General features: G+C 41.3%; 1 protein-coding gene across 1 annotated transcript in view; it reads right to left on the bottom strand.

Annotated features, from left to right (window-relative positions):
- LOC138953233 (uncharacterized) overlaps positions 1–24,450 on the bottom strand; it is a 134,687-nt gene that overhangs the window by 53,401 nt on the left and 56,836 nt on the right. The window contains exons 23-32 of the mRNA XM_070325035.1: positions 23,609–23,675; positions 23,312–23,361; positions 14,764–14,983; positions 12,201–12,893; positions 11,696–11,867; positions 10,986–11,067; positions 9,283–9,350; positions 6,243–6,394; positions 5,445–5,507; positions 677–776 (exon numbers count right to left, since the gene is read on the bottom strand). Of these exons, the coding sequence (XP_070181136.1) occupies positions 677–776; positions 5,445–5,507; positions 6,243–6,394; positions 9,283–9,350; positions 10,986–11,067; positions 11,696–11,867; positions 12,201–12,893; positions 14,764–14,983; positions 23,312–23,361; positions 23,609–23,675 (1,667 nt within the window). The remainder of the gene's footprint in view (positions 1–676; positions 777–5,444; positions 5,508–6,242; positions 6,395–9,282; positions 9,351–10,985; positions 11,068–11,695; positions 11,868–12,200; positions 12,894–14,763; positions 14,984–23,311; positions 23,362–23,608; positions 23,676–24,450) is intronic.

The raw sequence follows: 24,450 nt of genomic DNA on the forward strand, positions 1-24,450 counted from the left end.
GACTCACTTTTGCTTCGCATGTGAGTCAAAAAAGTGGCGACGCTTCCCTTCAAACTTCAAGAATAAGTAAATTAGGACTTCACATGACGAAATGTTTGAATATATGTATGTATTTATGTATCTCAACAGGTTTCGGGGGGATGTGTCAAAATCAGCTAGCCCAGAATGACCCCCCGGTCAAAACTGACCATGTGTCAACATGGGCTGTTACACCGGTATGTTCTTTTTTGAAACTTTCAAAACTTCGAAATGTACTGATCTTGTCTTGATGAAAAAAGAACTCTTTTATGGTTTAGGAATGTTTGTGCTGTCAATTTAATATTTGAATTTTGAAAGTTAGGTCTAGCACTAAAACTGATAAGCCTGATTATCCGTTCGAATAGTCCACGAAAATAAATTCTTTGAAAATGTCTCACTCTCAACAGAAAGCAGCCAGGATGTTTCCGTTCGGTGAGCGTTCAAATGAGGGTATGCTTACACTGTATGTAGAGGCTCGGGGAGCTCAGTAATGGTTTACGGGAGGCTTACTGTGCCTTTACGTTTTTTTGTCCACGGACGGCCATACAACCGGACACATATGAATCCTAATACTCATCAATTACTCAGGTGAGTCAAAACTGTTTTCCTTCTCGATCAGGCAACTGTTAGTTCTGAGACCAAAACAATATTCACTCACGCCCCTCATCACGCTTTCCTTTTTTCTTGTCCTTCTCCTCTTTCTTGCCATTCTTTTTCTTTTTGTCGTCCTCTTCGTCTGTTTCTGTCGCTGGTGGCCTCTGCAAAAAAAAAAAAAATAATGCAGGAAAAGAGGAAGAGATAGAGACTTAGTACAACATTCCGGCGCTCGGGTAACACACACATACACACACGCACACCCCAACACACACACACACACACACACACACACACACACACACACATATAATTATATATGTAAAGGTTACAACACGAGTGGTTTTTTATATGGCTTGTATTTCAGTCAAGACCCAGCGGATGAATATCATCGGGAGACACGAGCCTCTGGCGAGTGGCTCTCGATTGATATTCCCGCTGGGTCTTGACTGAAATACAAGCCATATAAAAAACCACTCGTGTTGTAATCTGTATATCCCATTCTACCATCAAACACAAAGTGTAGACTACTAGCGGCACTGTTGCGATCTGTGGACTGTAAAACAGTGGTGCCAGCGAGACTTAGCCCTTTTGCAACCTTAAACTAAGTGACCGTCGCTGAAAAAATAAAACGAATGAGTGCATCGATAAGTACGCGGTAACACTACTTTCAGACCATTTAAAAGCTTTAAGTAAAGGTTCAAAAGTTGCAAGAAAGTAATGAGGTCGTATAGAAATTAATTTAGTTGAAGCGCACAATTCTTTTGTTTTGCGTTTCAGGTCGGCAGAACGGGCGAAACGGGTTTGGGACCCATTTGGCTTACTCGATTCAGAATCGATTCCACGTTGTTTTTCTCGAACGTGTTATTATACAATTAGGCTTATTGACAGAGAAGCAAATTTTAGGGAACAAATATGTAGGTTTAGATTTAACCATTTGCTCCCTATTTGAAATGTATCTACGTGATAAACTGTTTTGCGAGTGTGTTTGGATGGATGAACCTAAACTGGTATGGGTGTGAGGAAAACGGGACCGAGTTGAAGTCGCGAATTGCTGACACGTCTGTCACCGCCGATTGATTGCATTTTGAAGGAATATGACTGGATTACGGAAAAATACACACATGTTAAGTTCTTGGATACCTTCATCGCCAATGTGGACTTACTGCAGAGCCAGGCAAAAGAGTAGACTTGCTCGCAAAACACGTGAAACAGCCGATGTTTGATAGCGAAGCCAAACCGTGCCAGGTAAGGACGCTTCTCGGTCTCGCTACGCATGTCACCAGTGACAGTGTTGTTGCTTTGAGTTTGACTAACAAACTCGAAACTGTCATTTAAAACATGAGCCAAATGTGTATTGATTGTGTGATTAGTCTATGTGACAGGGCTTCTATTATCTGTGCTCCCTAGCTTCTGTCAGTTCCCACACCGACACTGCCAGAGAAACTGAAGACGCACACCAAACACATTACTGACAGACTCTCAAAAGTCGTCTGCTAACGATGCAAGGGAGGGTACTCGTGTTTTTGATTTGGTTTGCTAGTATCTGGGTATCTTGTAAGTTGAATGTTCGTTTTTTTTCGATCTGCATTGCTTTCATAATGAAAGAAACGTTTGTTTATTGCATCCCATACATCAGATCAGTTCTGAGATTCATTTTTGCGTGCAACTGATATGGTTTTCTGAGCCGTGCAATACGATTTTGGAACTTCATACAAATGTGTCACATTGTTCGGCGCGAGGTCAAAGGTCGGGAGGAAAGTAGTTCTTTGCCCAAATCGGAATCTGCACTATCATATATTTTTTGGAGTCCATGATGTATTTATTGAGCTATAAAAATACAACATATATACCCATACTGAAGTAACAGAGACAAAGAAAGGCTAGGGAGGTCATGGGATATATATATGTATAGGTTACAACACGAGTGGTTTTTTATATGGCTTGTATTTCAGTCAAGACCCAGCGGATGAATATCATAGGGATTCACGAGCCTCTGGCGAGTGAATCCCGATGATATTCCCGCTGGGTCTTGACTGAAATACAAGCCATATAAAAAAAACACGAGTGTTGTAAGCTGTATATCCCATGCGTACACCAAAGACAACGTGGACCACAATAAAGCACTGTAGTTGTCTGTGGTGTGTAAAATAGGTGAGCCAGCGAGGTGTGTTCCTCTTCACTACCCCATGCTAAAGCCACGTCGCCGAAGAAATGAAGTGCAAACAAGTGCATCCGTAAATGTGTGTTAAATCTACATTCAAACCACTGTTCGATTTGCTTTTGAATGCATTTTAGTTTCAAGATAGTAAAGAAAGCACACACAATGAAAGTTTTCATTGAATCAAAGACAGTTTCGATTTAGGTTCTGAGTCCGTCCAAGGTCACAGTTCCAGGCTACGGTTGCCAACACCGGTTTGGTTAACTCGGATCCCAATTCTAGTTTAATTTTTGTGTTGGAGTGTAGAATTACGAAAATAAACTAACATTTTACTGAATAACTTCCTTTAGATTTAAGCAGTCATGTTCGTGAAATATATCTCTTAGTTAATTTGTTCGATCGTGCTTGCGTTAATCAACCCATACCGGTAGCGTCAATTCTGTCTAAAACGGTGTAATGGCTGCTCCTTGAAACTGCGTGTTGAATACCGTTTGGACTGATTTTACTCCATCAGGATGAAATACACGTTTACTGAGCTCTTGGATACTTTCATATAACCATGAACTTACGTCAGTGTAAAGCAAAAAAGTTGGACATGCTCGAAAAATGGATGAAACAGCCTGTGCTGGATGACGAAGCGAACCGGCCAGTCAAAAAGGTACACTCGTAACACTGACGCAGTGCATCTTTGCTTGTTGGAACACACGGAGGAAGGGAGGTTACTCTAGCTTCACCTCAAATGAACAGCGAGGTTCGTTTGCTGTCACTATCAGTTGATTCTTCGCTTTTGTTCTTTTTTTACTCGACCTGCACCCAAAGTGTAAAGATAAACGCTTTGTTTACTGTATCGCATACCACAGATACGTATCATGGTTTTGTCCTCTGTGAATGTTGTGTTTTCTTTTGTTTAGCCATGTGAGCAATGCACTGAAACATGTTCGGTGCAGTGTCAAGTGTAGGCAGAAGTATAGTTCCTCGGCCAAACCGGAATCGGTACTATGATATATTTTTTTGAGCCCATTATGTATTTATTGAAGCCGAAAAATACAACATATATACCCATAGTAGCATTACAGAGACAAAGAAGCAGCTCATGGGATATATATATATATCCCATGACCTCCCTTCTTTGTCTCTGTTACTTCAGTATGGGTATATATGTTGTATTTTTATAGCTCAATAAATACATCATGGACTCCAAAAAATATATGATAGTGCAGATTCCGATTTGGGCAAAGGACTACTTTCCTCCCGACCTTTGACCTCGCGCCGAACAATGTGACACATTTGTATGAAGTTCTAAAATCGTATTGCACGGCTCAGAAAACCATATCAGTTGCACGCAAAAATGAATCTCAGAACTGATCTGATGTATGAGATGCAATAAGCAAAAGTTTCTTTCATTATGAAAGCAATGCAGGTCGAAAAAAACGAACATTCAACTTACAAGATAACCAGATGCTAGCGAACCAAAACAAAAACACGAGTACCCTCCCCTTGCATCGTTAGCAGACGACTTTTGAGAATCTTTCGGTAGTGTGTTTTGGTGTGCGCCTTCAGCTATCAAACATCGGCTGTTTCACGTGTTTTGCGAGCAAGTCTACTCTTTTGCCTGGCTCTGCAGTAAGTCCACATATTTTTCCGTAATCCAGTCATATTCCTTCAAAATGCAATCAATCGGCGGTGACAGACGTGTCGGTCGCGTTTTCCTGACACCCATACCAGTTTAAGTTCATCCATGCAAACACACTCGCAAAACAGTTTATCACGTAGATACATTTCAAATAGGGAGCAAATGGTTAAATCTAAACCTACATATTTGTTCCCTAAAATTTGCTTCTCTGTCAATAAGCCTAATTACACACGTTCGAGAAAAACAACGTGGAATCGATTCTGAATCGAGTAAGCCAAATGGGTCCCAAACCCGTTTCGCCCGTTCTGCCGACCTGAAACGCAAAACAAAAGAATTGTGCGCTTCAACTAAATTAATTTCTATTCGACTTCATTACTTTCTTGCAACTTATGAACCTTTACTTAAAGCTTTTAAATGGTCTGAAAGTAGTGTTACCGCGTACTTATCGATGCACTCATTCGTTTTATTTTTTCAGCGACGGTCACTTAGTTTAAGGTTGCAAAAGGGCTAAGTCTCGCTGGCAACAGTTTTACCCTGCACAGATCGCAACAGTGCCGCTAGTAGTCTACACTTTGTGTTTGATGGTAGAATGGGATATACAGATTACAACACTCGTGGTTTTTTATATGGCTTGTATTTCAGTCAAGACCCAGCGGGAATATCAATCGAGAGCCACTCGCCAGAGGCTCGTGTCTCCCGATGATATTCATCCGCTGGGTCTTGACTGAAATACAAGCCATATAAAAAACCACTCGTGTATATATATATACGCGCGCGCACACAACCAAACACACACACACATACACAAACGCACAAACACACACACACGCACGCTCACACACTGTCACACACACACTCTCACACACACAAAACCAACACACACACGTACACACAAAAAACACACACACACCCACACAAACACGCACACAAACACGCACGCACGCGCACGCACGCACGCACACACACACACACACACACACACACACACACACACACACACTATAACTGATCTCAGCAGCATATCACAAAATGACTTACGGGTTTCTTTTTGAAGATGGGAGGGTTCCGTTCGAATATGTACAGTTTGTCGAACATTCTCATCTAGACACACAGAAAGTAATGGAAGTCGGCAGGACAGGAATCAGAAATTATACCACAATTGCTGAACAGAATATAACAGCGGAAATGTACATTGATTTGTGAAGTTTTGCTCTGAAGCCCTTTTTTTCAAGATGGAGGTAGTCTTAACCACTCCGTTCCATATTATGCATCCATACAACAAACCTTTAACTGAACTTAGGTTCTCTGATTATGTTTTTTTTAACTCTAAGTACTCAACTTCCTAACGAGTCAGAGAATATTTCGCGAAAGGCACAGTCTCTCGTTAAAAACAGTCCTGCTCACCTTATCAGATCTGACCAGGGTTTTACATAGCATAAGAACAACCCTCAACTTGGACACATACCAAAAATCAGCATTCCGATTGTTTTTCATGCAGAGTTGTACTTTTTAATTGTAATATTTTAAACAATTGTCATTTGTGTCCATTAATAAACTAATAAATCAAAACTTTCTGCTCTGCATAGAAATTTAGCATACAGGCTGTTGGTGTTTGGTATGTGTCCAAGTGGAGGTATGGTTTTATCCCATGTAAAAGCCGGGGCAGATCTGAGATCGTGGGCTGCATCGTTTATCGTGGAAGGAATGTGCCTGTCATAGTGCTAGCCTTTCACTCACAACTCTGTCGTAGAATTTCTCTTCATAAGAACGAGATCGTGGGCTGCATCGTTTATCGTGGAAGGAATGTGCCTGTCATAGTGCTAGCCTTTCACTCACAACTCTGTCGTAGAATTTCTCTTCATAAGAAGGAGGAGGCGGAGGTCGGTGCTTCTTCGTCTTCTTGAACACGGAGTTTGGAAGGACAGGTGCCTGCATGCATCGCTTGCTCCAGTCGAACTCTTCTGAGTCCGCGTAGCTGGTTTCTGACGCTACATGCGAGGCCAGACAACATACGTGATACAGAATCGCATTAGAAAGAGAAATAACATTGAAACATAAGAAAGATAGCTCAATCAGGGCAACATTCAAGCTTTAGGACATCACAAGGAGAGAAAAACATTGATGCAGTTCCAGCTTTACAACATCACAAGAAGAGAGCAACACTGGTAAAGTTCCAGCTTTACGACATCAGAAATAGAAAACAACACTGATATAGCCTAAAAACATTATAAAGAGAGAATGACAATGGTACAGTTCCAGCTTTACAACGTCACAAAGAGAGAGCAACAATTGTGCAGTTCCAGCTTTACAACGTCACAAAGTGAGAGCAACAAGTGTCCAGCTCGAGCTTTACAACGTCATAAAGAGAGAACAACAACTGTGCAGTTCCACCTTTACAACCTCACTAAGAGATAGCAACAATTGTGCAGTTCCAGCTTTACAACACCAGCAAGAGAGAACAATAATTGTATAGTTCCAGCTTTACAACGTCACAAAGAGAGAACAACAATTGTATAGTTCCAGCTTTACAACGTCACAAAGAGAGAACAACAATTGTATAGTTCCAGCTTTACAACATCACAAAGAGAGAACAACAACTGTACAGTTCCAGCTTTACAACATCACAAAGAAAGAACAACAAGTGTACAGTTCTAGCTTCACGACATCAGAAAGAGAGAACAATATTGACACAGTCCCAGCTTAACGACATCAGAAAGAGAGAACAATAATGACACAGTCCCAGCTTAACGACAACAGAAAGAGAGAACAATAATGACACAGTCCCAGCTTAACGACAACAGAAAGAGCGAACAACAATGGTAGCCAACAGTTCTAGCTTTACAACATCAAAAAGGGACAACAAGACTGATAAAGTTCAAGCTTTGCATAATCAAAAAGGGAGAACAACAATGACAGGGTTCGTGCTTTACGACATCAGAAACAGAAAACAACAATGAACGACATCAGAAAAAGAGAACAATAATGACACAGTCCCAGCTTAACGACAACACAAAGAGAGAACAATAATGACACAGTCCCAACTTAACGACATCAGAAAGAGCGAACAATAATGACACAGTCCCAGCTTAACGACAACACAAAGAGAGAACAATAATGACACAGTCCCAACTAAACGACATCAGAAAGAGCGAACAATAATGACACAGTCCCAGCTTAACGACAACACAAAGAGAGAACAATAATGACACAGTCCCAGCTTAACGACAACAGAAAGAGAGAACAATAATGACACAGTCCCAGCTTAACGACAACAGAAAGAGCGAACAATAATGACACAGTCCCAGCTTAACGACAACACAAAGAGAGAACAATAATGACACAGTCCCAGCTTAACGACAACACAAAGAGAGAACAATAATGACACAGTCCCAGCTTAGCAACAGAAAGAGCAAACAATAATGACACAGTCCCAGCTTAACGACAACAGAAAGAGCAAACAATAATGACACAGTCCCAGCTTAACGACAACAGAAAGAGAGAACAATAATGACACAGTCCCAGCTTAACGACAACAGAAAGACAGAACAATAATGACACAGTCCCAGCTTAACGACAACAGAAAGAGAGAACAATAATGACACAGTCCCAGCTTAACGACAACAGAAAGAGCAAACAATAATGACACAGTCCCAGCTTAACGACAACTTTCTTTCTTTACTTACTTTATTTGGTGTTTAACATCGTTTTCAACCACGAAGGTTATATCGCGACGACTTAACGACAACACAAAGAGAGAACAATAATGACACAGTCCCAGCTTAACGACAACACAAAGAGAGAACAATAATGACACAGTCCCAGCTTAACGACAACAGAAAGAGAGAACAATAATGACACAGTCCCAGCTTAACGACAACAGAAAGAGAGAACAATAATGACACAGTCCCAGCTTAACGACAACACAAAGAGAGAACAATAATGACACAGTCCCAGCTTAGCAACAGAAAGAGAGAACAATAATATGACACAGTCCCAGCTTAACGACAACAGAAAGAAAGAACAATAATGACACAGTCCCAGCTTAACGACAACAGAAAGAGAGAACAATAATGACACAGTCCCAGCTTAACGACAACAGAAAGAGCAAACAATAATGACACAGTCCCAGCTTAACGACAACAGAAAGAGAGAACAATAATGACACAGTCCCAGCTTAACGACAACAGAAAGAGCGAACAATAATGACACAGTCCCAGCTTAACGACAACAGAAAGACAGAACAATAATGACACAGTCCCAGCTTAACGACAACACAAAGAGAGAAAAATAATGACACAGTCCCAGCTTAACGACAACACAAAGAGAGAAAAACAACGATACAGTTCCAGTTTTACGACATAAGAACGAGAGAATACGTATGCAGTTCCTAGGAGCTTCACGGCATCAGTTTGGAAAATAATGACACAGTTCCAGCTTTACGACATCAACATCAGAAAACAACAACGATACAGTTTAAGTTTGACGACATCAGGAACAGAGAATGACATTGATTCAGTTCCAGCTTCTCTTCATTAAAAAGACAGAACAATAGTGATACTAGCTGTTGCGGCTTTACGACACTCTAAATTTATTCAGTAGGCGCTGACACTCGAGCTTGGTTGGGCTACGCCAAGTTGATTTTATACTAACGTGGACTGGGTGAACAGATAACCTACTCCAGCCAGAAGACGAAACCCGTCTCGTATGCTTGAGGCTGGCCCAAGCTGCTAAGCACCACGGTACGATTATGAAACTCCCCATTATGGCCATAACTTCCGAATAATTGTGGCGAGACCAGGCACTCCTCATTCTCCCATAGTATCTTTTGAACCCAAACGGGGTGTGTGACAACGCTTTGTGTCAGTGTCATACTCACAACAAGGTGAGGGAGGTGAAGGTTGACGTGGCAATAGTCGCCCTATTCGCCCACATCCAACTTGATGGCTGTAAAATACCACGGTGAAGCATTAGCATTACAATGTATATTTAAAAAACACTTCATGTTCGTGCCTCAAATGACGATAAAAGCAAATGCCCATCGACTCACCCTCGTTATAAGTGATATGATACAGGAACAAAGTTCCATAGACATTGACGAAAACCTTCCTTCTTGACCAGCACTCAAGCCCACTATGACCTATAAAATGTGACCAGCATCAACCAGACTTGAATCATGTCCAGTAGTCACCAAACCAAAACAACAATACAGCTTTAAAAACGTTCAAGAAAATTACAATATTTGATGTGTTTTATTCAAGCTTGACCCCAATGTAAGTATGAAATTGGCTCGGTTTATGCTTTGAGGCCATCAAACCATGGGGGTTTCTAAAGTTTCAAAAACGTTGAAAACCATATCCATTTTTGGCTTGCACTTGACCCCGCTCTCACCTTGAAATTTGACTATGATAAATCAGACTTGGATCATGTCTAGAGATCATCAAAACCTAGAAGTGTGAAAAACTTCAAAACTCTGGCTTCAAAAACGTTCAAGAAATTAATAATGTTCCCAATGTTAACCCGAACATTGTGACCTTTAAATGTGACGAAGGTCAACCAGATCATTGTCTTGTCTGGAGATTATCAAACGCGTGTTGTTTAAAGTTTCAAACCTGTAGCTTAAAAACTGTTCCATGGGAAAGAGCATCTGTTCAGTTGAACACAAAAATCAACCCTCTGGCTACATTCTGTAGTGATTGGAACAATGTTTAAAGTATACATTTCGTGGCCATGTCAATTTCCGAATTATTTCAGCTATAGATTCCCTCACGTTGGCTAGTATCATCATATCATAGAAGTGTGTAAAGTTTCAAATCTCGAGCTCCAAATACAATTTTTGTTTTGATTTCCAGAATTTGACCCGTCCGTTACTCAGCTGTGACCTTCGAGCTTGACAAGGTCAGCCAAACTTGTTTCATGTGTGAATATTATCAAAAAGTAGAAATGTGTAAAGGCTCAAAGCTCTTGCTTCTAAAAAAAATCCGAGAAAACATCAACGTTGACGTTTGTGTTCACGGCCGGCAGGTGCAAACAAACACTGCTTATTAATGTGACTCACTAATTGTTCAGGTAATCCAAAAAGCAATGTTAAAAAACAATATTGTTCTAAATCATAGTTTTAAGTCAGAACTTGTGTCATCTATTATTACCAAGTGTATTTGTTTCGTAAGCGTACGTGTTTGTTGTGTGTGCGTGTGTGTGTGTGTGTGCGTGCGTACAGTGTGTTTCGTAAGTGTGTGTGTGTGTGCGCGTGCATGTGTCTTAGTGTGGCCATGCATGCGTGCGTGCGTGTGTGTGTGTGCGTGCGTGCTAACGCGCGCATGTGTGTGTGTGCGTGTGTGTGTGTGTGGGTGTGTCTGTGTGGGTATGAGTGTATGTGTGTGCGTTTCTGTTATGGGTTTCTGTGTGTGCGTTTCTGTCTGGTGTGTGTGTGTGTGTGTGTGTGTGTGTGTGTGTGTGTGTGTGTGTGGGTTTTTTTCGTCTCTCTATCCGCCTGTCCATTTATTTGTCAGTCTGCATCTATTCCGCCGTTCTGGATGTCTGTCCGCGTAAGGTATGTAAGTGGAATTTCAAGCATCGTACCAGTACGCACGAAACTTTTTTCGCGTTTGGGAGTTGGTCAGGCTTTTGTTTTGTCGCACTGGCACACGAGCTGTCTTGGCAGCTGTGGAAATCATAAAATGGCGTCAGAGCTATTAAAACTCTCGAAGCTGATCAAATGTGCTCATAACACAACGTTTTGTTAAGTACTGGACTAGACCAGTCATGGTACCAAAGGTACATGATGAGCGTTTCAGCTGTTCAATCTCTCTCTCTCTCTCTCTCTCTCTCTCTCTCTCTCTCTCTCTCTCTCTCTCTCTCTCTCTCTCTCTCAAAGAAATACGGTTAAACCCCTTGTTCATTTGATTCGATTAACGTCCCACAGTTGATATGCCCTTTGCTTGCCCGTTCTGAACACACACACACACACACACACACACACACACACACACACACACACACAACCACCACCACCACAAATCTCTCTTTCACTCTCTCTTACACATGCACACACACACACACGCGCGCGCGCACACACACTAACCCCCTGACATCCCCTCCCCTAAAACGCCCACCTAGACATCACCACCCACCCATCCACAAACGCCACCCCTTTACACACACGCACACAAACACTATTATACCACATCCCTCCCCCTCACACACACACACCACCACCATTACCAATCCCAAAGCCCCCCCCCCCCCCCCCCCACGAACACAGTCCAAACAAAATCTGTATAAATCATGACCTTCGTCCGATGGAGCATCGACCACTGTGACATCTTTCGGGGCTTTGAAATCGAGTTGTGAGGAGAGAAGAGTCCTGCGAGGAGAATCGTGTCGACTTAATAAAATGTTATACTCTGGAGGTATGTCCCGGTAATCATCTGTGGAAGTCGCCCCACTACCCTCCAGGTTAACCTGAGAAAAGAATGAATGAAAGAGGTGACATGCGGATAGTTTACTGCTTGTGTACGTGTGTTGGTTGTTTTGGGTTTGTTGATTCTGAGTTTGTTTGCTATGGGGCTTGTTTGTTTTGGGTTTGTTTGGTTTTGTTGTTGTTGTATGTTTATATTTTGGGTGTTTTGTCTGTTTGTTACAGATACTAACCAGAATTTACGGCTCTCCATCAACTGTTTCTTCAATAGACTTCCGATTGGCGTGTTATATACCTGCCTGCCATTTTGACCTTTTAGTTATTAAATCAAGATTTTTTGACACGGAGGCCAGCTAGCTTGTATATTCGTCACCTACACAGGTGCTGGAAGAAGAACCGTCAGTCTCCTTCCCGACGTCTTCGACACAGGAGACAATAGCTGCGGGTGGCCTGCGCATCACTCTCGTCGGGCTCCTGGGTCGAAGAGGTACCAACCCGTACTTTATGGCATCCTTCCTTGCCATCTTCAAGATGTCCGTAATGGTCCCGGCAGGAGATGGAATAACTTCAGGCTCAACGATGAAGGTAAAGGAGTCTCTTGATTCTATCAGGTCTTCTATTTTCTGCCGATTCTCGTCAATCTTGAGAGACATGCTCGGCTGCTGGGCCCTCGTCTTCCGTTTTGGGACGATGGGCTTCAGCGCGAGCTCGATGGTAAGGCCGGACGAGGCCCATACATGGGCTTGTGAATCTCTCAGCTTGTCCAAGCCATCAAGGTTTGACACACTCCTGTGCAAACTGGCACCCCTCGACTCTGCCTCTTCTGACAAAATGAGCAGGGCGGAAGGCTTCGCTCTTTCCGAACGGCCAGGGTTCAACTGCCCTTTTGCGCCGCTGGCGTCGGGGCAGTAGCTGGAAGAGCGCTTGCCCATCCATGTTGATGAGCTCCGCCAGTTCTCGTTGTTCCATTTGTGATGGCTGACCGACGCAGCGTCGTTCTTGAAATACGCGGACTCGGGCGGGCGGATGATCAACCTCTCCTTTCGCTGGTCACGCTTGTTCAGCTTCACCTGTCAGATCACATCACATTGGGACTGTGGTAAATGCTGTAAGGTAGCAGACAACAGTGATACAGATCTATTCGGACACAGTGAATGGTTCTCAGGCTTTTCTTTCCCTGGTACACTCTCACCTGATAAGATCAAACAATGCAGACGTTAGTATTCTTACCAAACAAGAACAAGTCGCGTAAGGCGAAAATAAACATTTAGTCAAGCTGTCGAACTCACAGAATGAAACTGAACGCCCTGCACTTTGTCACCAAGACCGTATACTCGTAGCATCGTCAGTCCACCGCTCGTGGCAATGGCAGTAACATTTACAATTCAGAATAGCGCTGTAGTGGTTGCGCTAAGCAGGAGAGCACGCTTTTCTGTATCTCTATTCTTTTTAACTTTCTGAGCTTGTTTTTAATCGAAACATATCATATCTATTTGTTTTTGGATTCAAGAACCGGCAAGGAATAAGATAAAGTTGTTTTTAAATCAATTTCGGAAATTTTATTTGTATCATAGTTTTCATATATTTAATTTTTAGAGCTTGTTTTTAATCCAAATATAACATTTATATGGTTTTGTTAATCAGAAAATGATGAAAATTAAGATGACATTGTTGTTGGATCGTTTTATAAAAACAATAATGTTAATTGCAATTTTCTGATTTTTAATGATCAAATTCATTCATTAATTTCTAAGCCTTCACGCTGAAATGCATTACCAAAGTCCGGCCTTCGTCGAAGATTACTTGGCCGAAATTTCAATCAATTTCATTGAAAAATGAGGGTGTGACAGTGCCGCCTCAACTTTTACAAAACGCCGGATATGACGTCATCATACATTTATCAAACAAATGAAAAAAACGTCTGGGGATATTACTTCCAGGAACTCTCGTGTAAATTTTCAGGAAGATCGGTCCAGTAGTTCACTCTGAATCGCTCTACACACACACACACACACACACACACACACACACATACACACATACACACACACACACACACACACACACACACACACACACACCACGATCCTCGTCTCGATTCCCCCTCTATGTTAAAACATTTAGTCAAAACGTGACTAAATGTAAAAAGCGAATGCTCGTGTGACTCGCCCTAGTCAAAGTTGTGAGAATATGAACTAAACTATGTGCCGCTCTAGCTTCGAAGACATTGAAACAAGTGGTAATGTGTCCACTTTAAACGACGTTAAACACCAAATAAAGAAAGAAAGTGTCCACTTTCTGACCCAAACTCGACCTCACTGTGACCTTGAAATACGATCAGGATCAACCAGAGTTGAGTCATGTTTTCCCTCAAGATTGAATAAAGCTGCCCACCGCTTTACTGTTGTGTGTAAAGAGGCAGCCTTGCCAAATCCTTTTCTTTGCAGCTATTAGATAAGTGCTCAACTAACACAAACCATCTTCGGAAAATACGTAATATTTTGAATGACGTCAAGATAAAAACCGGTCATTTTTAGAATGGCCGGGAACTTTTCAGTTGACCCTCGTACAACAGTTTTGCACTCTCACTAGTTTTTGACCCTCTCGTGACCCTCTCGTGCATGCTGCTGTAACCCCTCTCCCCTTGTTCTCTCACGTCCCCCTACCCTGAAAAGGGTCAGATACTCATTTTCAGGTGGTTGTAGTAGAGAGCCCTCGGAAAAAATCGGGAATGTTACTTGTATTTGCCCCGAGTGGGAGTCGAGCCCCGTACACCAACATGAGAGGCAAGTGCTCACCTTAACCTCTATGCCACTCCAGACTGTACAGTTGATTGCCAAATTAGCGGCGAAACACCAGATACGGGCGATCAAAAGTGTGACAGACAGACGAACAGATACCTTTTCATTATCTATATAATGATTTAGTTATGATTGTCACCTGCGAGCTTTCCGAACCGGACGCGCGTATGGCCTCAAACTTGTTGATACGGCGTGGAAAGCGCACGGGAACAGACATGGAAGCTCGGAGCCCGCTAGGGGCATTCCACACCAGATGCCACTCCTCGAATTCTGTGGTGGAGTGGAGTGTGTTCTCAATACTCGAAGTGGGTCGCTCTTTCCCCACGGAATGCCGAGCGGGAACACATTGCGGATCAACCCTGGAACACAAACAAAGGTTTACTAGAGCTAGTATCATTCCGTGCATCGCATCTTCCGACATAAACTACTGCAAAAAGACAGAACTGTATTATAAAGATCTAGGAAGTCTGCAGAGACAAGTACGGCCTTTATTATTTAACCTAAAACAGGGACAGCAAATGCTCGATTGGCTCTACTTCTTTGGGGCAGGACGCGGTACAAGGGGAGGGGGGGGGGGTATACATGATATTTTTCTTTTGTCAGGCATATTTTGTCACGGCAGTGATCTTGAAATTTGATTAACAGCTTGTGTTTTCAGCGTAGCAATAGGGCCCGATATTTAGACGAGACAAGTATAATGCCGACGAGTCGAAGACGAGTCGCATTATACTTGTTCGAGTCTAAATATCGGACCCTATTGCTACGCTGAAAATACAATAGCGATTATATAGCTGTTCTGACCTTGATTTGTTGTTCCAAACTGACAGTTTTTGCGTCGATGCGTTGATCTCAGGTTTTCATAGCAGACGCCGTTTCTTATGCGCATTAGTTTTGCGCAGGCGCCACACTGACTTTGGAAAAAAACTCGATTTGACAACACAGCTGTTAAACAGCTTTTTATTAGTTCATTCGTATACAACAAAAAGAAGTTTGAGTTTTTTAAATTTTGAACAAGACTACTTATGAAGAAGACCAAATCACAACATCAACAAAAAACTAGAAACAACTGAAGAACTAGGATGCAACAAGGGGAGGAGAAGAGAACAGCTAATCCGTACAACGCGAGCAGACGGCGGCGAAGTTTTCAGTTTGGGTAAATGGCATTTATACTTGTCTCGTCATGAAGCGATTTTGTCAACCTCAGTTATAAACGACTACATGAATGTTAGTGCCATGGGTTGTACATCAATACTTCAGAGGGGAAGTGGGGTATTTAGTGTGGAGTTACGAGATAAGAAAAGCCGAATGCGAAAGTTTGTGTCAGTCGGCAACTGTGAGCTCACACAGGCACACAAAAACGGCTGTTCCGTTTTACTCCCCTGTTTGTACTACATCTTTCGACTTTGGGCATTTTGTGGTGTTTAGGGACAGAAAATAATTGGTTTGGTCCTGTTTCATCGGGAAGTTAGCAGAAAAGGGTATGCTATCGACATTTGTAAAGCTGAAAAACATTCCCGAGAAGAATTTCAAGTTGTCAGTGTATGCTAGCTGTTGTCGATTGAAACATCGTGTGGTACAGATGGGTAAACCGGAACCATGCGTCTTTGTTATTGCAAATATGCTTTTGGATATTGGCAAAAATGGCCGACTTTCGTAGCATTATGCTTTGATGATCGGAAGAGACCATCCAATCACAGCCCCCGAATTCCCCCACGTGTCCATCAGAATAGCTATATAGACTAATCCAACTTTCTGAACAGACGAATATCGCGAAAATCTATGATTGTGCACTGTGCCATGTTTGAAGGACAAAGATGCAATAACTTGCAAGAAATCAGTTTTTGGAAATGTCCAGTTTTTACAATTATAGCCACTACATGGCACTGGTTTGACCTTGGCCGACGATGGAAGTCAATTAGACTTAACTTGAATAACTCGTGAGAGTCATCAGACGCAATACACTAGCCACATTCAAAGCCCCTTCTTCAAAGACATCAAAGAAGACAACAATGTCCTACTGTGGCCTTCATAATTGACGAGGATCAAAGTTGTAAAACTAGGCACATCAGCTTCTTCTTGAGAAGTGCTGATCAAATAAGCTGTTTAAAGTCTGTCTATGCTATCTCTTATTTTACATTACAAACATATAGACGAGGAACCAAATTGGAAAAAGACGCTTAGTTAAGGAGTTTAAGGCACGGGAGGTACTCCCGAGCAAATTCGGTTTCATTTGACAGACAAATGCATATTATCTCTGAAACAACTGTTCTTGGTACCCAAAAGTGGCAGCAGCTATACGCAATTTTCAGGCAAAGTGGCCCAGTTTCTAAAAAAATGCACTTCAGAAAAAAACACTTTGTTGCAAAAATCGGTAATATCAGCTTAACCGCAGGCAGCAGAGTAATTATTTTTGAGTGAACTGTCAAGTAATTGGAAGGTGTTAAACAGCAAGTAAAAAGATTGTTTGCGTGCAACACATAGCGGCACCAGGAGGCCTTGCATTTCAGAAATTGGGTTACGTCACGTCATTTTCACTTTTCTGGATAATGTAAAATCTCATAAAAGACGTTTTGTAAGCCACAATCTAATGAAATACATATCAGAGGGAAGTGCATTCATTGGGCTTTTAGTTGCAAGTACCTCTGATGAGATAGCTTATAAACACTAAATGTGAGAGTTCATTTCCGAAGCACACCCCCTAATTGTGTAAGTCAAAGTTATGTCATGACAGGCTTTTGAGAGGCACTGGGACAGGTAAGGGTGAAGTGTAATGGACTTAACATGCACGTTAACACATAGAAAAATGCCTGCTCTAAGCGTAGGTGCAAAATATATAAAGATACCTGTGAAGAAATGTATGCGCGAGACGATAACTGTGTGCTGAGTCTCATTTAGTGAAACAACGCCTTTAATTGCTTTTCCTTACATTTTCAGGCAATGCTGGTTTTCATAAGAGTCGCATTTGAACCTCAAAAATGCCCGTCAATATAAAGTAAGAAGATAGAATGTAACTGTGATTGATAATGTGCACCATTTTTATTGAACATTCACTGAAAAAATTGGGTGCATACCGTTTTTGGCGGTTTTACGTTTCACTGAAGGGAAAACGGAATTTAGTGTGTTATACAAAACTCTCTGGGTAACATGATTTACATAGAATAAAGAAGTACAATTTATGCCATATACTTACTGAATGTAGGTTGAGCTTACGGAATATTGTTTGAATACAACACTTGCAATGATGACGTCACACGTGACGTCGAAGCTACAGGTAAGCGAGGTGTAAAGTTTAGAATAAGCACGGTATTCTAGATGGTGAGACTTACTGCCTACAATACAGTACTCTCGCGAAGTTGAATGGCATGGAAGACATATGAATATACTTTCTAAATTATTTTGTCGTGGAACTCCGCAGTGGCAGCGTCAATTCACAATTCGAAGGCAAAACATCCCAACGACACTGAGCACAAAAAAGAAAGGATATTTCTTCAGTGCTACACATCTCATGTTAAACAGCAGTGTTTAGGCCAGAAATATATGGGTATATGACGAATTGCCTTTCTTCTGCTCAAAAAATGGTTTAAAGGATTTGAGCATTATTTGGGTATGACGTCACAGGTCCCTGTTAATACCTACTCACAAAAATGAGGGGTTTTGACAGCATGATCCTCTTTAAACCGTGAAAAAGGCGAATAAAACTAAACAATATTTCATATGTTTTTCACCAGTGAGTTTCGTTGGAGTCTTACCTAACAGGGCTTACCTATTTTGTTTAAAACTGCCGCGCAGTCAGGCTGATCTAACGTGTAAAAGAGAGCGCCCACAAGGTTGATAACGACAGGAAATCCTGGTTTTTGAGAATGTTTGTCCTGGGTGGCTGCAGTTGATATGCAATAAATCTAAAACGACACGCAGCCGTTTCTGCAAATTACACAGGACGCTGACAAATACTCTCTTCTCTATGCGTGTCATATATGGACAGAAACAGAACCTGAAAATAGACGTTGTAACGGTTTTCCGTTAACATTTTTTGAACGTTGGTAACGTCACTGAGACAAATGCAACATCATTGAAATTGTGCATGCTTAGGAAGTGGTTGTATCCTTATACGTGTCTTAAGTTTCAAAAGCATTCTTTCTCGGGATCAAAAGTTGTGTCCGTTTCAAAAGAGTCACAAAATACTATGATTGGTGCTTTTCGCGCAATCTTTTTCAAAGGACACTTTTTGATGATTTCGTCGCCCGTCTTCCGACAGGACGTATATACAACCGTCACAGACTATGGACAGCTAGCTTAGTAGCTGTTGCACACAAATTATGCATGTTTTTTTTATTTTTTATAAAAGTCTTCGCTGTAAAACAAAAAGCGAAAAAAGGAAAAGCGTTGCAAAGACAGAAGAATGAAGACATGACGTCATATTCCAAGAAATATATCACCAGCGGGACGACTGGGATTTACCTATCGTGTCTTGAGATGGAGAATATTAATATACACATATGTTTCCGACCGAAATGCAGCTGTTTATCATGAGGTCTATAGCACTGAAGAAATATCCAATCCTTTTTGTGCTCAGTGTAGTTGGGATGTTCTGCCTTCGAATTGTGAATTGACGCTGTTACCGCTGTGGTCCATGTCTAAACAATTTAGAAAGTATAATCATATGTCTTTCACATGGCACAACTTTTTCGAGGGAGTACCGATTGCTCTGCGTATTGTACGCAGTCTATCTTTCCGAACATTTTACACAGACTGCTCATTCTAGACTCCACACGTTGCGTACCTGTAACCTTGACGTCACTTATGCCTTTCTTTCTTTATTTGGTGTTTTGACGTCGTTTTCAACCGTTCAAGGTTATATCGCGACGGGGAAAGGGGGGAGATGGGATAGAGCCACTTGTTAATTGTTTCTTGTTCACAAAAGCACTAATCAAAAAATTGCTCCAGGGGGTTGCAACGTAGTACAATATATGACCTTACTGGGAGAATGCAAGTTTCCAGTACAAAGGACTTAACATTTCTTACATACTGCTTGACTAAAATCTGTACAAACATTGACTATATTCTATACAAGAAACACTTAACAAGGGTAAAAGGAGAAACAGAATCCGTTCGTTAGTCGCCTCTTACGACATGCTGGGGAGCATCGGGTAAATTCTTCCCCCTAACCCGCGGGGGGGTCGTCACTTGTGACGTCATCGCTGTTGTTGCGATGTTCAAATAACATCATGCAAGCTCAATCTACATTCAGTAACTACATAAATAAAATTGTACTGCTTTGTTCCGTTCACAAGAAATTCACTAGAGTGTTTTGTTTTACACACGAAAAGCATGTTTTCTTCAGTGAAAAGTAAACTGACAAAAAAACAGTTCACAACTGATTTTCTTGGTGAAAATGTAGGAAATATGACACACATATGCCCATCGCGGATACATTTGATCATCTACTTTGAATTAAGGAGCTATTTGGAAGATAAAATGCAATTTAGATAAAATTCAGCACAAGCTGAAAATGTAAGGATGCACAATTAAAGGCGTAATTTGTGTAAGAAAAGCTAATAACAAACAAAACTGTCTCTCACAATAATGCTTTTACGTGTATCTTTTTAAATATTGAACCGTACTAATCGACCAGGCATTTGTCTATGTTATAGCATACATATCAAGTCCATCAAATTGTATTCCAACACGTCATAATGAGAGCAAAAGACTTTCCGGGCAGAATGTTGACTTTCAAAATTCGGGGGTGTACTTCTGTAATGAACTCTCTAATTTTGTGTTTAAGAGGTATCTCCAAAAAGTTACTTCCTACAAGAAGCCAGATGATTACATTTTCCTCTGACTGGTATTTAATCAGATTCTGTCTAATGAAATGTCCTCAGGGAGAATTGACATTATCCCCGAGTACGCTAGTACTTGGGCTCAGCAGACTTTAATTGTGTGTGTGTCTGTCTCGACTTAACAGCTTATTGCTGGGAAACTACTGGGCGCAGTTCGTTCAAAAGGTGATACACTAACTTGATAATAGGTCCGATTGATCGTATTAAAACTTCATAATGTTACCTGGGACCTAAATGCGAAATAAACCACAAAAACGACTTGGCGGTGGGAGGAATTCACACCGGCGGGGCAACACGCAGCCATTGAGCTGATAGAACAGCCGAACGCGTCACACAGTGATAGAAATATAGCGTCATAAAAAGCATGCGTCTCGTGCGATACGATTTGCCAGGCTTTGCGCGTTGTGTGTTTGAATAAGTTGATTTTTTGTGTACACCATTTTCTACCAAGCGTTGGTTGCTCGGTCGCGACTGCGGTGGTTTAGAGGTCGCGATTTTGTGTTTTGATTCTTTTCATATTAATTTGTATTTTTTTCTTATGGTTTCCTTTGTTTACATACGTTTCACATGAAAGAATTTGGTAAAACTACCTGGGGCGTGATAAATGCAAGAATCCGCGAGCCAGGACAGTAAAAGAACTTCGTGGGACACCAGTTCACCAGTTATGAAGAGGGTCGGCAGTATATTTTTCACTGTGATCAAATAAAAGAGAAAGGCCAGTCACCACGCACATCCTCGGCTCGCATACAATGTACTTATATAGCAAAGGGAATGCCTGTAATTCACACAGAGCAATCACTTGGTCTTAAACGTGCACAAGACAAAAACTTTCATACTGGGGGAGCGAGCCAGTCTGAAGAGTACTCGGGTCCAGCGCGAGCATTTTTTATCCAGAAAAGTAAAAACGGCATGACGTAACACAACTTCCGAAATGCAAGGCCTGATGACACTCTTATGTGCTACAGTCAAACAAGCTTTTTACTTGCCGTGTTACACCTTCCAGTAATCTAATAATTCACTCTAATATACTAACTCTGATGCGTGCGGTTAAGCTGATATGGCAATTTTTCGCACCAAAGTGCTTTTTTCGGCAGTATACTTTTCACAATAGAGCTACTTTGCCTCAAGAGTGCGAAAAGCTGCTGCCACTTTTGGGTTCCTAGAAAGGTTGGGTGAGATTCTATAGGCATTTATCTTTCAAATGATACCAAATTTGCTCTGGAGTACCGACTGTACATTAAAATCGGGCTGAGAGCCGACTAGTATAAAGTGCTCATTCTAAACTTTACACCTCGCTTACCTGTAGCTTCGACGTCACGTGTGACGTCATCATTGCAGGTGCAATATTCAAACAATATTCCGCAAGCTTAACCTACATTCAGTAACTATATGGCATAAATTGCACTTTTTTTATTCTATGTAAATCGTGTTACCCAGAGAGTTTTGTATAACACACTAAATTCCGTTTTTCCTTCAGTGAAACGTAAAACCGCCAAAAACGGTATGCACCCGATTTTTTCGGTGAATGTTCAATAAATATGGCGCACATTGTCAATCACAGTTACATTCTATCTTCTTACTTTATATTGACGGGCATTTTGGAGGATCAAATGCGACTCTTATGAAAACCAGCACTGCCTAAAAATTTAAGGAAAAGCAATTAAAGGCGTTGTTTCACTAAATGAGACTCAGCACACAGTTATCGTCTCGCGCATACATTTCTTCACAGGTATCTTTATATATTTTGCACCTACGCTTAGAGCAGGCATTTTTCTATGTATTAACGTGCATGTTAAGTCCTTTACAATCCACCCGTACCTGTCACGTCCTAGTGCCTCTCAAAAGCCTTTCATGACATAACTTTGACTTACAAAATTAGGGGTGTGCTTCGGAAATGAACTCTCACATTTAGTGTTTATAAGCTATCTCATCAGAGGTACTTGCAACTAAAAGCCCAATGAATGCACTTCCCTCTGATATGTATTTCATTAGATTGTGGCTTACAAAACGTCTTTTATGAGATTTTACATTATCCAGAAAAGTGAAAATGACGTGACGTAACCCAATTTCTGAAATGCAAGGCCTCCTGGTGCCGCTATGTGTTGCACGCAAACAATCTTTTTACTTGCTGTTTAACACCTTCCAATTACTTGATAGTTCACTCAAAAATAGTTACTCTGCTGCCTGCTGTTAAGCTGATATTACCGATTTTTGCAACAAAGTGTTTTTTTCTGAAGTGCATTTTTTTTAAAAACTGGGCCACTTTGCCTGAAAATTGCGTATAGCTGCTGCCACTTTTGGGTACCAAGAAAAGTTGTTTCAGAGACTATATGCATTTGTCTGTCAAATGAAACCAAATTTGCTCGGGAGTACCCCCGTGCCTTAAAATCGGCCTTAGAGCCATGTTTATTACTCGTCTAATAGTCCTGGTTAGCACCAGTCTTTTTTCAAACAAAAGTCAAAGATGATTTGGTCTCATTTTGAATCATATACCAATCATCACTATGTGTGGAGGCCACCAAATCCTGGAAGTGTATCAAATTGTCAAAGTTTTAGCACCCAAAATCGTTCAAGAGTGTGTCAGAGTTTTAAGTTTCAAAAGATTCAAAACCACTGCAAGACTTTTCTCTAGTGTTTCAATAGGATTTTGTTTAACCTTGCGCATGTTTTGAAAATCAGGACATCAATCAGGAATTTTTTTTTAAATTCTGAAATTCAAGATTTCTCGATGGTAACCTTCATTCGTGTAAACGTAAATATTAACTAAAGCTCAGAAAGCCCAGGTGCATACGGACGCATTCACAAATCAAACTTGTTTTAAGGCTCGGAGACAAAAACACATCAACAAACCATGATTTGCCCGACTCTTGCAGAGGTTTTGGGTTTTCTTTTATTTCTCTCTGGAACAAAACAACGATTAATTAGGACAGAGACATAGTAACCGAACAAACAGATATGCATACAGGTGCAATTAGGAACATTTTGAACTTTGAACTTCTGTTAATTTTTCAGATGATGCAAATATGCTTTTTTGGCCCTGGCCATTAACAAACATGTAATAACCCTTTTTCATATAATAATAATACACAGCTAGAATAATTTGAGTCACCCAACTGAATACACTGTCAGATCACAATCTCTCCTTACCTTGTAATTTTTTGGTAGCATCTCCTCCAGGTGTGACCAAGGCATATACTTCTCCACCGATGAATACCTTCAACAGGACATTGAAATTGCGGAAGTTATTTCGGTTGTAATAGTACAAAATAATGGAGTATTTTTTTCTTTCCTTCTATATGTTTTGTGCTCGAAAAGTCTTAAAGGCTTTCACTCTCACATATACCGAGCAACAAAAGAAACGCGAATTTTCGCCAGAAAAACGTTTAATCACAAATTGAAAATGTCATTTCTCATAAGGCCAAACAAAAAATAGGTGTGGTTAAGGTAACATAGCCAAAAAAAAATAGGGTAGGAAGGTAGGCAATCACTTTTTTTTAAACTTTTTTTTCTAATGTGTACAAATTAAACCTACTTGACAGGGAAATAAGTGTGCGACTCGAGCGCTTTTGCTTTCATTGCGTTTTCTTCACTCGGTTTAAATAAAAAGTTATAGGGTCGGCCCCTAAAAATAGGGTAGGTCGGGTTACCGTAACCACACCTATTTTTTTTTTAGGCCTAAACGTTACATCGAAACAAATCAAAATCACGGTGGAATGTTCTTCAAACACTGTTCTTAGCTATGGCATAGTCTTTCGATGCCACGGGCAAAGGAAGCCTCGACATATGGTCAGTACGGTGTGTGACCCCCATGGACGTTGATGACGGCCTGGCAGCGGCGCCTCATGGAGTGGATGAGTCGGTTGATGGCGTCTCTCGGGATGTTGCATCAGGCATGGATAAGGGCGTAACTGGCTGAGCTCTCTTTGAAGTTGGTCACAGAAATGTTCAATGGGATTCAGATCTGGGCTGAGGGCGGGCCAGGCCATGAT

This window comes from Littorina saxatilis, linkage group LG2 (assembly GCF_037325665.1).
Source record: "Littorina saxatilis isolate snail1 linkage group LG2, US_GU_Lsax_2.0, whole genome shotgun sequence".
Taxonomy (NCBI): Eukaryota; Metazoa; Mollusca; class Gastropoda; order Littorinimorpha; family Littorinidae; genus Littorina; species Littorina saxatilis.